Source organism: Malurus melanocephalus, unplaced genomic scaffold, assembly GCF_030028575.1.
Source record: "Malurus melanocephalus ecotype Western Australia unplaced genomic scaffold, MMel_1.1 scaffold_491, whole genome shotgun sequence".
Lineage (NCBI taxonomy): Eukaryota > Metazoa > Chordata > Aves > Passeriformes > Maluridae > Malurus > Malurus melanocephalus.
Window position 1 is genome coordinate 295,438 of NW_026623723.1, and position 17,160 is coordinate 312,597.

Consider the following 17,160-nt stretch of genomic DNA (forward strand, 5'->3'; position numbering starts at 1 on the left):
TTTTAAAATTTTTTTTTTACATTTTTTTTTCCTGGAGATTACATATAATTCCTTGCAATGTAACATTTCATGGTGGGGAACAGCTCCTGTGAAGAGGGTGCTCTGAGCCTTTCCCAGAGTGGGGTGAGCTTCCCACAAAGTTCATGGGAAGCARTCAAACACAGAGCTTCTCACTGAGACAGAAGGAAATAAATGGGAGAGATGGGAATTTTTTTAGCTTCTGCCCTACTGCTGGGAACCTGAAAATCTGATTGATCAGGGCAGTTRTTCTTTTCTGTTAAGATCAGTGGGAGCAATTCCCTTTTCCACAAATTTCAGGCAGCCAAACACCGTAGTTACAGCTTGTGGTACCTGTATTAGTGACAAGTTTGTTTTATTATAAATAAATAACTTTTTTTTTTGCTTTGTTTGCTCAAATTAAGGTGCAAATGGGTAAATGCTTCTCCCTCCCATCTGTCTTTATGTTTCAGAGAGCAACTAACTTCATATAATTTTTTATTGTTAGTCTATAGATGTGCTTTCCTCTTACGAGGAATATTTCGAGCTGTTTGATGCTGACTATGAATTTTAAGCGCAGAAAAGAAACCCATAAAAATTAATAAACCACCCTCTGGAACTTTTTCCTGGGATTTTTGGAGCAGGATGCTAATAGCTACTTCATGATAAATGCTGCTCAAGAGAGGCAATCAGAAGGTGAGGTAATAAATCACAAGAGCAGCTGAGATGCTGCTGGCATCACCTCCAGCAGCAGTCCCAGGGAGCTGCTTTCTCCCCAGATCCTCCCTCTGTTCAAAGGCAAACCAGACCTTGTTTGTTTGTTCTTCTCATCAGCATTGGCGGAATTTTGCTTTGGATCCATCTCGACAAGAATGGAAGCAAAACTGTTTTGTTGTTTTTTTTTTTTCTTTTTTGAGGAAATTTTATTTCAGCTTGGTAGCCCATAAGTATAAATGGCTGTTACCTTGCATCAAATGAAGCCATTAGCATGTCTKCTGGCAGTGACTCAATTCTGATTAATTCCTGGTGCTCTCCAGGTGGTAAAGTCAGAGTTACTGGGAACAATTTTTGTGATCAGTAGAGCTGAACTGTTTTTCCCTGGAAACTGGGATTTTGGTGATCTACATGGTTTGTTTTTTTTCTCTTTTCTTGTGGTTTCCGAGCCAGATACGGGTTAAATTTTCATCTAAATTATTAGCTGAGCTCATCCCCACTCTGCAGTCAGATATAATGGTGAGTTCTCTAAAAAAAAAAAAACCCAAACCAAAAACCTGAGGTAGATAAGAGGCATCAGCTGCAGACAGTGGAGAAGCTATGAGCTAACACTTGCTGGGATATCTCCATAGGCTTCCAGTCACAGCAACCACCTGGTTGCTTCCAACCTTTCCTTGCTCTTGGCAAGCCTAACCGTTCAACTTGATGTGATGTTTTGTGCCTGCTTGTTTTATTGTTGGTTAACCAGTTTTCTTTCCTTTATCTTATATATGATGGGATCTCCGCTAGACTGAGGTAACGGTGGGGGACAGTTGTGTAGCTGGACCCTCGTGTGGTGGTGTTTGTCGGTGGTTTTTTCCTAAAACCGTTCCTAAATCCAGCCTTGCTTTCACCATGCCTGTGTGCTTGCATGGCCTGGTTTCCATGGAATAACCTCACCCACCCCTACTCTCCTTYGTATTAATTTAATTCTCTGTGTGTGCGTGTGCCTCCTCCTTTTGTGTCCTTAAAGTGGGTCACCAGTGTGGATTCCCTAACAGTTTTATGGATCCTTTTCAGCCTTTGAGGGTTCTGCGGATCAAAGGGACTCGGATTTTTAGCTTGGTAAGATATTGTGAGCTGATAAATGGAAAGGCACTGGAGCAAGAGGGAGACTSAGTTTGGTTTCAGTTTTGATAATTTTGATCAGACTTTACATTCATGTCAAATAGTCCTTTCCTGGCTGTTTCTAATCAGAATCTAACTTAAAAACTGTCAGTCAAATACAGTAGTTTCCTTTTTGAATCCTACATTAAAATCTGATTTTTTACCACTAATCTCAAAGATTTTAAGCAAAATGGCTATAGTTTAGCAGTTTTATAGTTTTTTTAAGTAAAATGGCTATATCTGTATTCCAGCTGGGCTGAACCAACAAACAAATCCCATGCAATTCCTCATCCCTCATTTGCAATGGGGAAGCACTGATCTTCTCAGAACTTTTCTGACCAGTTTCAAAGGCTGGAAAAGGTCCCCTGGATATGGATGGAGGTAGTAGGGGTGTGTGTGTGTGTCCATGGAATGGCTTGTTGGTGRTAAGGACACAGACAAAGCCTTGCATTTATTTCTCTGTTTAAYCTGTTGCTTTCTCTTCTCTCCCTGGTCGCGGCTCGGGTGGATGAACAGAAGTTATCCCAGGAGAGAGAGAAGTTTGCTGACGAGGACAGCATTTTTTATGCACTTGGAGAATGTGGACTCATTTCTTTTTCGGACTACATCTTCCTCACCACAGTCCTTTCCAGTAAGTATGGCAGGGATTTTCCCTGCAATTCCTGGTTTTTGAAGTTCTCAAGGTTCACAAGCAATTKGTTTGCTATTGTTGACATACATTTCCCTAAAAGGCCTTCTTGATTGCCTGCTGAACTCGAGCTGAGCAGTTGCTGTTGCTTCATCTGGTTTAGCCTGAGCTTTGGGAAGACAAGCAGATCAATGGCTTCTGAAGATTTATTTCTCATTTTGAAATGTGACAAATCTTTTTTTAATGAGTCACTTGACCTGCTGTTCAGATCTGGAAAYGGAGACGTGTTCTTGAGCTGTGTTCATGTGATATTCCTGTGTTTGGGTGAGCGTTGATCTCCAGCCTTTCCCTGTTTTCCCGACTGTCCAAACTCTCCTTTTCCARCTGTATTTTCACTTGGGTGAACTGGGGTTTGTGAGTGATGTAATCCAATGAGGAGGGAAGTTAAGCTGTTTACATTTCAACGAGTACCAGTAGATACCTTCTGTCTTTTCACCCTGCTGCACTTGACTTGCATTTGTGATATTTCTGTGATCTGYTAATCTGTTCCAGCGAAGTGTCTGCACTCTGAGTGCCAGCACTGAGAAGTTTGCTTTGCTGGCAAGAACCAGTGAAACTGAAGCCTTTGGTAATGTCAAATGGCATTTCTAGACTTTSTTCACGTGAAAGTCAAGCTCAAAAMCTCATTTGCAGGRCTTCTCTGACTGCTTGGAAGGTGCTGTGTCATAAACAGGAAAWTCAACAGCAGTTTTTCAGTCTCATTTGAAAGTGTGGGGTAATGGGGAATAAGCCACTGTCCAAATGAATTTAAGACATCTTATTTTCAGATTTTAAAAGAGAAAACTTGGCCATCTAATCTTGTAAGTCTCCATTCCATGATGGCCTAATTTGTGGAATTAAGCAACTGGCTGCTTCCCAGTTACCTGCAGAGCCCAGTGCTGCCTGCCCACTGCTGTTCAGGGAGACACTGGGTTAATCACCAGTGTTTTGTCACAGCAACAGGTGCTTTGTTCTCCCCCGTGTTCTTGCATGTTGTAATAGGAGACACGAGAGGCAGCTCTTCATTTACTGAGGATCTATTCCTGGGAAGCAGCAGTGGTCAAGGTCTTGTTTGTTGTCAAAAGGACATGATGGGGGCAGACTTGTGCATGACCTTCATGTTGTGAAAACAAACAGAGAGATAAAGCTGGTTCGAGCCAGGGAATTTGTTTTATTACTTCAATCTGCTCTTTTTGTATTTGACTGAGTCTCAGAGCTGGCTCTTAAGATATTTGCTGTTCGTTTCTTACATTCATCTGGGCTGTGCCAAAATGATCTCAAGGTATTCACTTGTGTRATGAGGGCTTTTCATCTGAGCCTCCACAGATGACAATGAACTCTCAAACCTCTKGTATCACATTGCTGAGTGTGGTTTGGAAAACACTCTTGCCCCTGTTTTTATGGCTGTGCTGGTGGTGAGCAATCCCCTAATCAAGTACACAGGGYGTAAAATTCATTTCATGTGCTTCCACAGGCAGCTGTAAGAGAAATTGTTCTTGCTTTGCTTTAACTTCTTTGTTGTGAGAATAAAAGAAAAGAACCACCTAGTGTTGGAGGTGCAGCCAGCCTTGTTTTGGAGGCTGGGAGGGAGGAGCAGGGTTTTTTCACTCTTGTTCTTGGGCTTTTAAGCATATCCACAATTATGGGGAAGTTAGATTAATGAGGAGACAGAGCTGTGTGGTGTGTGCTTTGGGGAGCCATGAGAATGGTGGGCAAGGCAGGAGCTTTCAAAAAGGAAAATTTTTTGAAAAGGGGGAGAAAAAAAAATCCAGGGCTTTGAGGCTGACTTTTAGGCATTTGGGGAGTTTGCTAAATGTTTACTGAAGATGAAGGAATGTCTCTGGAGCTCCTGTCAAACAGTGATTCCCCAGAGGAAGAGTTTGGGTTTCATTTTTAAAGCATTTGCTTTTGTAAAATGAAACTCCCAACCAAACCTTGCCCTGTGGCTAAATAGAAAACTCACAGTTATACCACACTGGTTTACTCTCTGACTAGTGAACATTTCCTTGCAGGAATCCAGTAGTTCCTGATTGGGTTCTTTTCCCTAGGAAATAAATAAAATAGAATGAGGAAAGTAAATCTTAAAAGTGACAGTTCAATTTTGGTTTTCTCCCTGTGTTGTTTAAACAACCCAAGCATTAAGGAGGTGTCTGGACAAGATGGAACTGTAGGTTACATCAAATAAATAAAACCAAATAAACATTGGGAAAGGAAGGTGGCATTTTGAGCACTAAGGATAATCAGGAGGGGGAGTGGGAGATTCGATCTGGGGTGGGAGACAGGAGGGAGAGCGATGGGGAGAGATCCATTATGGTCTGGTGTGGCTCACTGGATTCCAAACTGATCAATGGCAACCTGGGGAAACAAGAAGCTCTGAGGGCTCTGTCATTGTGCTCAGCTTCCCCAAGCTCTCCAGTTGTCTTTGCAGCTTGACCTGAAGCTCCCTTCAGCTGAGTTCTGTGAAATGGGGAGGGAGAGGGCTGGAGGCTTCATTTCACGTTGCTCACAGGCAGCTGTTTGCACATTGCTCAGAAAATGAGTCTGTCACCGTATCTTATTTACGAGCCATTTCTCACTCCAGCACTGTCTGTTCTCGTTGGCTGCCATGTTTCTGTGAAAATTTATTTTTGAAACAACTGATAAACTAGCTTTTAGCTGCTTCAGAAAGTCARCTTTCTGTTAAAGGCAATGAGAGCTGAGGGGCCTTGAGGAAACTCCATGGTTTTGGTTGCTTCAGCTGCTCTCATGTTTTGGGGCAGAGGTAGAAACATGAGCAAATTCTGATGGAATTTTCCCCTGGATCCTTCAAATGTTATAGGAAAACAAAGAACAAAGAGGTTTCTGCTTTTGGACTTGCAAAACAAGTGGAGGAAGGAGAAAAAAAGCTTTTCCATTTCCAGTGACTGCAGTTTMCAAGCAAATGGGGTCCATTGTCCAGGCACACTAATTCTGCCTTCATTAAYAGGTACTGAAGGGAGCTGGGCATTAAGAGAATAAACTGGAGTTTATTTCCACGGTAGGACTGTTGCTGTGCCTGGATTTAATCCTCCTGGCAGGAGGGTTAAATAACATTGGCTGAAGCCACAGTAATTACCCTTTTGCCAGGGCTCTTGTAGCAGACCTGCAGCTCCTTCTCCCAGCTATCTCTTGCTTAGGATAGATTCACCTCAGGTTTTTTTTTTGTTTGTTTGTTTTTTCGTTTTTTTTTTTCTGTTCTGTGTGTAGGGAATAAATCCCAAACCATCTAACTCTGGGAATTGTGTTCTGGGCAGATATTGAGCTCTGTACATGTCCCTRCAGTGGAGGGACTTGTTCTCCCACACTCCTCACGCAGGGATCCCCAGGGTCTCTTTGGACCATGACTGTTCTGAACATTTATTCCTGGCAGACAGGGAAGTCTTCAGCCCCATTTCTCACCCTGCCACAAGTGAAATCTGTCAACTAACCAGTGATTAGGTTCTGCTGTGCCCTGTGCCACAGGGCTCATTTCCACAAGAAAAGGTTGCTTGGAGTCTATAGGATTATTTTTCTTGTGGTCCTGTTCATGGTAATTTTATCTTCAGTCTTTCAAGATCCTATAGGGCTCATTTCCACAAGAAAACGTTGCTCTCAGTTTATAGGATTATTTTTGTTTGCGGTCCTGTCCGTGCTAATTTTATTTTCCGTCTTTTAAGATCCTCCATGGGTCCATCTCTCACCCACACTTGTCTTCCCACCTTTCTGCCAGCCTGGCCACTTCTGTGTGGTATTTCCAAGATGTACCTGAGCAGCATCATCCAAGGGATATCCCAGGTTCCAAACATAAGCCTGGTTGTTTCCTGGCAGAGTGAGGGCTGTCTGGCTTGGCACCCTGCTTGTGCCATGCCAAAGGACASAAATGGGATGGATTTTTCCCAACTGGCAGTTTGGGATGTTCCCAAGSGATTTGAAAACTGAGATTGGTGCATGGAGGGCTCTGTCAGGCTGCATCCTTCACCTGGTCTTCCTCTGTTCAGCTCTTCATCCCTTGGATTTGTGTGATGTGATGGATCCAGGGATGGGGGCAGCCACCGCCACCATGGCTTCATCACCCTCCCATGGAAAAGTTTCTCCCCAGTATCCCAAGATGATGCAYTTACATTATTTCAGAGTTAATTCTGATTCTTCCTCGTGAAAAAAAAAAATCTGCTTTTCCTTTCCCTTTCCACTAAAACTGATGACCAGCTCAATCTACGTGTTGCAGGCTCAGTTTTCTAGCTGTTACTTACATTTCTAGGTTGATTAACGTTAAAAGAACCCCAACCCAGTATGATTTGGATTCATTTTCTGAAGTGGTGGAATAATTTGAAAGGAAAATGTCTGCAACATTAAGTTTAATAGGTTTTTTCTTATATTTACTGCAGCTAGGGCTCAGCCATCTGTATTCTATGGATAGCCGTGTCTCTGCTTCAGGAGGASTTGTGTTAATTTGGGGTTGATTCAGGGTTCTGTGGCCTTTGCACATCAATTTTCTCAATTTTGGGATAAATGGGAAAGAAGCACCCATAGGTTGTTTAACTCCAAATGATCGATTTTTCCCAGCTGAATTCTTAATCTTTCTTCCCACACTGGAGTTGCTCGGGGAGTTATTAAGCCTTGTGAGTCGTGASCTGCTTTGTGTTTAAATTCTCACCAAAAGATGAGGTATTCCAGTGTTTTCACAGGGGTAGCCAGAAGTTTTTCTTCCTCTAAGTAACATCACCAAAAAATCACCCTGCCTTGGCAAAGAAATTCCCAGCTCCATGCAGAGGGAGCAATGAGTATTCTCCAAAAGTGTGTTAAAACTTCAGTTTTCCTAAAATGCAGTTCCTCTGCAGGAGGTCAGAGGGACAGATGTGCTGAGAGGTGTCACCAAGTGTGGAATGTTGAGTCTTTAGGAGAGAGAAGATCAYAAATGAGCACAAAACCAGGGAAACGTTTCCTTTCTCATCAGCTTTTAATGTCTTTCAGAGTGCATAGCTTCAGCTGAGAGTACAGGGCAGTAAAGAGCAATTGAGTGCTGCAAATTGGCCCATTGAATAATTGAAAATAGTTTAAAATTGCATAATGGGCTTAAAGATGCTTAATCAAGCCAGCTGATCCCTGGGAGCTTCCCGGGGGCTTTACCCTCACCAAGTTTATTTTTTCCATGTGGCCAGTGCTGCTGCTTGTCATTTGTTTGTCTGGTGGAGAACACTCATCTCTCTAATATTCCTGGGTTTCTGGTCTTCTTGCTTTCTTTGTGTCCCCAAATATTTGATTTGGACAAACAAATCAAGAAAAATGTTGATTGCCCTTCGTGCTAACTCCCGGGTTCACTGAAAAAGCAACTTGGCAYGGAGAGCTGGTGGAATTATGGATCTAAAGGAGGAATTATGGATCTGAAGGATCATTTCAACCTGGTCTCTCCATGTATCTCCAAGCTAGGAATTCACTGATAGTGCTKTGGGYTCCAGGACCAYRTTTTTGCTCRTGTTGGTGTAGTGGAAGGTRTCTCTGTCCATGGCAGGTATTAGAAATAGGTGATTCCATAGGTCCCTTCCAAGCTAAACCATTCCATGATTTCATGTTAACTATTTGGARGATCCTCCTGAACATCTAAAGATAGAAATAAAGCTAAAAAAAAAAACCCTGGAGTTGGCCTGACCAGTTTCTGCCTTGTTGCCCAGGGGAAATCAGTCACAATGAAACAATCTTGATTTTTTAATCATGTCAGAAAGGATGGCGAGGAGACAGCTCACACAATCAGAGAGAGCTGGGAATGCAGCAGAGCACTTGGGGGAAATCCAGAGGTGGTTTTCMCTTATCCAGACAGGCATCGTGCCATATTAAAACCAAACAGTCCTTTAAAAKGCTTTGGAAACCACTGCACGAGGAAGATTGGGTTTGTTTGGAGGCAACTTAATTAAGGAGGCAGTGGGGAAATTTAGAGATGCTGCAGTTGGGAATGGTAAAATTAGGGGGCAAAATAAAGGAGGTGAGGAAGGCTCCATTTAACTGGGCAGTGTGGTGTCTGCTGCTTTRTGGTCTGCAAGTTTGAGGGATGGAAGTGCAGGAAGGAAGGGAAATGGAGGYTGTGCAGGCTGAGGTAATGGACAGGGTGGGTACAGTGGGATCGGCCGCCGTCGGGGCGACTCTTCCCACATAAATCCTCATCAGAAGCGTCACAGCCAAGGGTAGAGGCAGAAATCATCTCAGCCAGGCCCCATAAATCCAGCCATGGGCATCAGGGATGTACATCTGTAATGATCATTCCTTCCTGAGCAGGAGTAGGATGAGCTAATTGTCTTGTGTGCCCTCTGGTTCCCCTGGCTCCCGGGGTCACATTGCTTGGATGAAGTGTCATGACAGGTAATTGGAGCTGGATATGYAGATCAAAGGAGGAAACCAGCCATGCCATTTATTAGGTGAAAGAATGAAGTAATTGAATTTGCCAATTTAAAGCCACATCCCTTCCCTGTCYTTAGAAAATACTGAGCCTGCAGATTTTTTGATGCTGAACCGCGCATTTTAATTTTGGAAGTGTTGTTCTCCTCTGGGGCTTTGATATGCTGCTCCTGGAAATGTGTATTTAGAGATGGAAAAGGAGAGAAATGCTCTTTGTGGGGGCTAAGTGAAGTATTTTACTCTCTGTTCATAYGTGTCTGCACAAATGGGATGTGGCATTGTATATTCCCTTAAAAAAGAGGGGAAAATAACCCCAAATGGTGATGACAGTTTTTCACAGGGAGTAACAAATTTTCCAATCTTCAAATAAATGTCAGTATACCCTGGTAGAGAAAATGGGGTAAGAAAGATGAGGCGATTGCTCTTTTTCTAGAGCCTTGTAACTAGAGGAGAGTTTTGTCTGTTCCTTCTCTTCCTCTTTCTATGCCGTTCCAGATTTTGGTACTAATAAGAAGAAATTGCTTCCAGGCTTTTGTGAAGTTGTTGCAATTAAAGTGAATAAAATTGCAGGTGTTAGTGAAATATTAAGGGGKTAGTTGGAAGCTTGCTGCTTTTCAAGAAAACGGGGAATTGAATGAATACACAGGAGGTTTAATCCCTTAAATCAGACGGATCATTGGAAAGATTATGAAGGCGGTGCTGGGGACTGAGTGTCCCCAGGTCAATTAACACCGAGTTAACGAGGGACAGCATGAAGGTCTCCATGCTGTGTGGAGGCAGGGCAGGGATGTGGGTGGCAGGGGGGATGACCCACCACGTGCTCCTGTGTCACACGAGAACCTGCTCCTGCACGAGGTGTCTGGAATGCCAAACGCAAATAATTGGCAGGGGGAGATTGGCAATGCAGGGATGATAACGTGTGCTCTGTGTATCAAGCTGTCCCTGCCATCAGCTCCAACGCCCTTATTCAGCTATTTTGGGCCCAGAGTGTTTGGGAAAAGGGGTCTCATTAACCTCTCTTTTCCTGATTAAGTGCTGCTGGTTATCACAGCAAGGGGAAAACACGATGTGAAAGTTTTGAACTGGAGCCGAAATTAACATCCAAAATCCAGTTCAGTTAATTCTATATTCATTTCCCTTTGTCTCCCCACTCCCACCTTCCCACAAATGCTCATTATTTTTGGAGCATCCACAAGAAATACTAAAARTTGATGGCACAGATGAGCTTAAAGAGGGTTGAACCTCACCAGTGATTTGCATAAAATTTGGCTGGGAAATGAAAAAAGGAGCTAAGTTTTAACTGATCATTTAAGATGTCAACTTTAGCATTAGCTATAGCCTAGAGGATTCCCTAGAAATCCCAGTGAACACCACAATTCCCGTAGGAGGTGTGTATTTGAAAGTAGCAGAGYGTGATAAATCCTCATGTATTAACTTAATTTGGGAAAAAATTGTAGCTTCAAACGATGATAGGTTACAGAGCCCAAAATGGAAATGTACTGAAATTCCATGGTGGGATGCTGGGAAGTGATGCTTCTGCAGGGTTCTGACTAAACAAACCGTGACAGCACAGACCAAATGCAATGAAAAATAAGATATGGTGACATCTCAGCTCGTGAGCTCCAGCCCACTCCTTATCTCAGTGTCATGACTGGGCTGAGACAGGGTGGTCATGATTTGTTTAAATTTATATGGTGAAACAAGAGCTGAGAATTGCCCAAATTCCAGGTCTGCTCCTCATCCACAGGGAGCACAATGCCTGAGGAACATCCTCTGGCCAAACTGGTGTTTGACTGTATTGGACAGTCTGGAGCTCTTGCTGCAGCATAATTTTCTGTTAATTGTAATTAGAGATATCAGATAGCATAATTTTCTGTTAATTCTCATTAGAAATAGATGGCATCTTGCTTTTCAGCTTTTTCCACCTGTAAGTGGAATAAATGTTCTAGAAACCCCTTCTCCTCCCACCTCCTTGTCAAGACCTTTGGTAAAAGGAGCACCATGAAGATCATAGAGGTTCCTAAGAGCTGCATTTTCTTACTAAAATTGCAAGAATTAGGCAAAATTGCATTTGGATTCAGAACTTGGGCCTTTTTAAAACTTTTTATATCTTTTGTATATGTTAAAACTTCTTGTATCTTTTAAAGCTTTTTGTATCTTTGTTAACTGCTTTTTGTGTTTTGCTGTTGTTTTTTTTATGTAGCTCCCCAGAGGAATTTTGAAATTGCCTTTAAGATGTTTGATCTGAACGGTGACGGCGAGGTGGACATGGAAGAGTTTGAGCAGGCAAGTTGAACAATCAATGCTGTGGCATCTTAGCACAGCATTCCTGTGTGACTTTACTGCCTTTTCTGTTTGTGGTTAGTGCTGGTTTATACTTYTTCTTTTCTGTGCTCTGCTGTGTTGCCTTAGTGCCTGCTGTTTGTTTCTTTAAACAGAAACTGAATTTAGACAGAATTTTTCTTTCAGTGAGGACAATCATCAGTACAAACTCAGGTTTCCTGTGACTTTGTCACCAGGAGYCAAGGCCAGGCTGGACAGGGCTCTGAGCACCCTGGGRTAGTGGAAGGTGTCCCTRCCACAGCAGGGGTGGAACTGGATGAGCTTTAGGGTCCCTCCCAACCCATTCTGGGATTATTCTCTTAACATTTCCTTAAAAAATGTCACCTTCAAAGTAGACAAAGTTTATTTTCACTCTRCTGATATTGTGGGATTTTGATCCTACTTCCTTCACAGCTTCTACTGCTTTCCTTAATTTTATTTGTCTTCAGAGAGTAGCCAAGGTGAGTCTGCTTCAGAAGAGAATTTATCCGCTTACTCCCGTGTAATCCAAAAATGTTTTATTGAGAACATATTTTCATTAGTCTTCTACTTCCTACAAGGCTTCATCAACAGGGACTTTGGTGCAGGTTTTTTAATGAGTTTAACCTTCRTGTCTGGTACTGGTGAGCTCCTCCTAGAGTCTGTGATTTATGGTTGTGTCCAAGTGAGAATAGATTGAAGTCTTGAGCTGTCAGKGGGGAAGAGATTTGCCCTCCCCAGGCAGAAGAGTGTGATTTTTCTTGCCTMTTTCTAGCCTTAAGATTTTGGGAATTTATAGACATCGTGAAATCGCATCYCCAATCACCTGTATGTGCTGTTCATGAAAGGAAAATTTAAATGCATTTACAAAGTGATACCCAGGAACAAAGCAGCCCTGGAGAGCTCAGGGACAGATCCTTACTCATCAGTTGGCTCAATGAGTAACTGCAGAGGAGTCTGCAAGGTCGTGCTTGGGGCACTTGCTATAAATGGGAGGAACGAGTGGCAAAGGAGTTCTGTTGAATTGCCCTCCCCTTCTAATCTTTTGCTGTCATCCTCCTTAAATTATTACCTGTGGCTATGATGCCATCATCACGAGCTCGCTCCAGAGCCATGTCTGGGTAAGTGTAAGGCTTTAAATCCTCACTTTGGACTATGAGGAGGCTGGAGTATGTTTAGCTGCAGTCTGATATCCCTTCACTTGGCAGTTTGAAATGTAAACCTGGGGCTTGGTTCATTTTCCTTCCTTTCCCCAAGTAAAAACCACTGTTATATCTTAATAGTGCACGGAGCCAGCACTCCACTGCAGCTGTGTGATCATACTGAACAGTCCAAAAGGTGATTTATGGTAGTTGTAATGTTCTAGAATGAAATCAATTATGGAGATAGATGAATTTAAGAAAAGCGGAGAACGATTAAATKCTAAAAATGCAGTGGTGCCAAGGTGCTAACACAGATGTCACATTTGGTTTTTTTATTAGAGCTGTGTAAAGTGAAAAGGAACATTTCTACAGGATGAATGTTTCCTAGTCACTATGAAGATGAAGGTACAAAAGTGAATTAAATTATTTCAAATCATCCATCAGGCCTGGGGAAGTTATACATGCATTAAGTCACRTAAAAATCCTTAGGAATGGGAAGGTATTTTTGTTAAGCTGGTTACATGTGTCACTGCCTGTATAGGAAGGAATAAAGTTCCTGATTAGCATCAGAATATTTGGGTGAAGGCTGATCTTCCAGAGCTTGAGAGTCAGAGGAAGAAGGAGCTGTTTTGGAAAGTGAGTAAATATCTGTGAAGATATTGATTTGCTGCAACAACTAACACCCAGCTTCAGTGGGAGGCACATAGATCCCATTATGCACATGTATATCATTACAAACAATTGTTTATAGGATAAATCCTCTTTTTCACTCCTTATGGAAATATGTCAGGAAGAGCATGAAGGGTTTGCAGTTCTGTGCTGTGAATCTCACCTGACAGGAGCAGTTGGAACTGGCTCTTTCAGGGGATTATGCAGCAGTTTAAAGGTGCAACATCATTTTGGGGAGAATGGGAAAAAGAAGGGCAAGAAAAGGATCATCAAAAAAGTATAATTCCATCCCTGCTGGCTGAGAGCATGTGGCAATGAATTTCCTACTCCTCCCTCACACATTGTCTTTGGAGACAACCAAAAGCAGGTCCCTCTTYTCACTGATGTTTGAAAACTTCCTCAGGAAAGAAAATTACTTCAGTAATTTAGCTAATRTGTGACTAAGTTTGAGGCTTTAACCACCTAATAAAAACATTCTGACTTTCTTCAGGCCTTGCTGAATAGCTTCAGGTTTTTTATCCAGTTGATGCATGTGGCTAGTGTTTAGTCGTGAATAATGTGGTGTCTACATCAGTATTGTCTTCAACTCATCATCCTTTGGCATCTAAATTGTTGGTTTGCTCCTCTATTTTAATTAACAAGCTGGCTGAAAAATAGTGAACTCCAGGCAGTATGGCTGTGCAATCATCAGTAYRGCAKGGTTTTGGAACTAAATAGTCTTTAARGTAATTTCCARCCTGAATCATTCTGAGATTCTCTARGTTCAGCCAAATTTTTTAGTTGTCATGTCTTTTAAGAATTACTTTAGGAAAATAAAATTTAAAAAGAATGACACAGCTGAATTTGGAGCACTTCATACTGGTGCTTGACCAGTCTGATTTTGATTGTAACATGTTCCCTGTGGTTTTTAGGTGCAGAGCATCATTCGTTCCCAAACCAGCATGGGCATGCGCCACCGCGACCGCTCCACCACCGGCAACACCCTCAAGACTGGCTTCAACTCRGCCCTCACCACCTACTTCTTTGGGGCTGACCTGAAGGGCAAGCTCACCATCTCCCATTTCCTGGACTTCCAGCGCAAGCTGCAGCACGACATCCTGAAGCTTGAGGTTTGGAGTGGTTTTTTTGGACAGGGGAGGGCAGTGCAGCATGGATTGTGCTGCAGAATGGGGCTTCTGGAGGAGGAGCAAGATCCTGAGAAGGGTGCAGAGGGAATTTCTACAGCTGTGGCTAGCAGCACTCGCAGATTCAACCTGGTTTTAAATTCCTGATGGGCATTTCAGTGCCTGTGGCACTCCCCAAGGAACATCTCCACTCTTGTGGAGTTGGAGTAGCAGCTRGCATATCCCAGGTGTGTGTCCCTCCACGTGGTACTCACCTGGCTGTTGCCTTAGCTGTTCCTTGGCTGATTGGGATGATTGAGGTGATTTAGGGAAAAAATGACAGCGATTATGAGTGGCCTGTTGTGACCTTGCAGAGGAAGGTTTGTCTCAGTCCTACTCCGTGAGCTGTGCCCTAAAGACCCAGGATTTATAGCACCCCCAAAACTCTTCACCTCTGTTTTTGTCCCCACCTTTTCAGTTTGCTTCATTATTCTGAGTCTTTTAGCTGGGTAAGTGTTCAACTTTGTTTGCATCCTTCTAAATAGGTGGGATCTGTTATGTGACCTCTGTTGTTCCCTCCTGGATTGATGTGTTTTAAAAGAAATGTTGTCCATCTCTTCTGAATTTAGTTTCCTTTTCAATTTGCATTGCCCCGAGTTTTAACAGCAAATCACGACCTCTTGTTCCTATTCACATAATCTGAATTTTAGAATTACCCTTCAAAATTTGGTTCTTTTGTGTAAAATGAGTTCAAGAACAGCAGCAGGRGACTTGTTGGTCTGTCTCAGCTCCCAAGTGGAGCTGATGCAGTTGGAAATGGTGCCCATCACTGCATCAGGCTCCAAGGTTTAGACTGCCTTGAGCAAAGCCAGGCTTTTATTTGCATTGGAAATCARGATTTGATTTGCACCCAACAACCTACTGAGACAACACTATTCAGAGCTCTCTGTCACCTCAGTCTGGTGTATTATTGCTCACATGCTCACGTTGTGTGATCAGTGTTTTATTAAGTTCTTATCAAGTCAGTCGTTGYGATTTCAGACTGTTTTTATTCCCTTTTTTCTTTGGCGTTTACAAATGCAAGTAAGAAACTGACCCAAGGGCTGATTGTTTTATTTTGGTGAAGGTAATTGYCCAGTTCACTGCCTTCATTTCATGGTCATTACAGCAGGTGGTGTGGCTCTGCCTTTGCAGGGGGAATAGGCTGCTTGAAGACAATGTTCTCTGTGAACTGGGTCAGTTCCTCAGTGCCTCTGCAAATTGAAAYGAATAAAATACTTTTTTTCAGGGGAAGAAACATGAACTGCCACTTGAATGTAAAGGGAAGAGAAATAGAGATTRTTCTATCCCCTGTTTTTCCACTGCTATGTTCACTCCAGGGGTGGGCACTGAAGTATTCCTGACCCTGAGTTCCCTCCGTGGGTCCCACTTCCCTCATTAAGATTTTTTTTCCATTTCATGGTACTTATTCTTCTTCTCCTCTTGTGACAATTTAGTTTTTAATGATTTCAGTCAATTGTATGTCTTCCTGGCTAATAGCAGTTGCTTTTCTAACAGGTTAGTTATTAACTGGGGACAATAAAAGATATTTATGTCTCAGTAAGTTATTGAATATCATAAAGGCATTGTTCTGAATCCCTGCCAGCAGCTTTGAGCACAGCACCAGGCTGTGCTTGGCATTCCTGATACTCATTTCCACTGAAGCATTGATGGTTCTGTTCTGCCAAACTCAACTTTTCCCTGAGTTCATGCTACTAAAGCCCTGATTTTCCTGTTCATGGCTCTTATGGATTTAGGCAAAACAGGCCTATTTCTGTCCTCAGTATTATGCAACGTGGCTTCTCTTCAGCTTTCATCTCTTTTGATGTGATCTCCCATCTTTTCCCCTTGCTTTACATTTGATGTGTTTGTTCACAGTTAAGGAGCTTTTCACACAAATGTCTGGTGGGTTTGTGTTGTTCCTTTCCCAGCGAGTGCCCTCATGAACTCAGCTGCTTGAAAACCATGGAAATTCAGAGATGAGATGTCTCTTGAGAAGRGAAGGTTTTACCCTGACCCTCAAAAACCAGGAAAATGTGAGAAGCAGTGCACAGCTGAACTCTTGTACCCTCATCTGCTCATCCTTTGCTGGCTCAGTAAAACTGGAGCGTGGTCTGAAGCTGGGATGCTGATTTGAAACCCAGTTTTTGTTTGTGTTCAGAACTCCAGGGAAGCCCTGGGGAATTGCAAGTCTGAAGACTCTCCTGGGGCTGCTGCAGTCCCTGARCGACCTGGAACCTCTGTTCTCAAACTGGGATGTAGGCTTTGTCTCTTCCAAAAGAAATCTACTTTAAGAAAGACTTTTTTTTTAAAGCTGTTTTCCCTTTTTAAAGCTGATTCCCTTCAGGATCCAGACATTTCTGCAGTTCATACACTTGAGAGCTCTTTTCTGCTGACTGAAGGTGGAACAATAGTTTCTGACCATCTGAAYCCACTTTATCTTTCCTCTTACTCATTTTGGTTTGGTTTTTTTTWAATCAAAATATCYRTGCATATTTTTTGCTAAGATTCAGCAGAAATACTCACARAGGAATTAAATCAGACAAAGCCCTGAATATTTCAATGTTCCTTATGGCTGAAGTGCTGACAGCAGGTTTAAGTAACCGTGGCTTGGTGTTTTTTTCTTCTCTTCTGCTTATTTTTTTTTTTTTTTTTTTTAAGTGTGTTTTCCATCACTTTATGGAAACTCAGCAGCCCNTTTTTTTTTTTTTTTTATGAAAGTGTGTTTTCCATCACTTTATGGAAACTCAGCAGCCCACGCAGTTGAAGGAAGGGAAAAATGAGGAAAGTAACCACAGCCAGAGGTAGAGGAAATCTTTTAATGCCTTGTTACAGCTTTCTGTGGTTTGGCTAGTTGGAGGAAGCAGTGGCTGCTTTTTTGGTTATGGGGTGGCCCTGCTTAGCTAAAGCTGAGCCACAGGAACCAGCCCAGCAAATGGGACTCCTGGCAAGGTACTCCACTTTTCCTTTTTGCATTCCCACTGCCTTGCCCTCATGC

At 42.6% G+C, this 17,160-nt stretch overlaps 1 protein-coding gene across 2 annotated transcripts in view; it reads left to right on the forward strand.

Annotated features, from left to right (window-relative positions):
• Positions 1-17,160, forward strand: part of MICU1 (mitochondrial calcium uptake 1) — an 82,262-nt gene that overhangs the window by 43,250 nt on the left and 21,852 nt on the right. Inside the window, exons 7-10 of one of the 2 annotated variants that reach the window (XM_057381091.1) lie at positions 1,165-1,230; positions 2,374-2,488; positions 11,112-11,194; positions 13,932-14,129. In XM_057381091.1, the coding sequence (XP_057237074.1) occupies positions 1,165-1,230; positions 2,374-2,488; positions 11,112-11,194; positions 13,932-14,129 (462 nt within the window). The remainder of the gene's footprint in view (positions 1-1,164; positions 1,231-2,373; positions 2,489-11,111; positions 11,195-13,931; positions 14,130-17,160) is intronic. The other variant, XM_057381092.1, reaches the window with a different exon arrangement.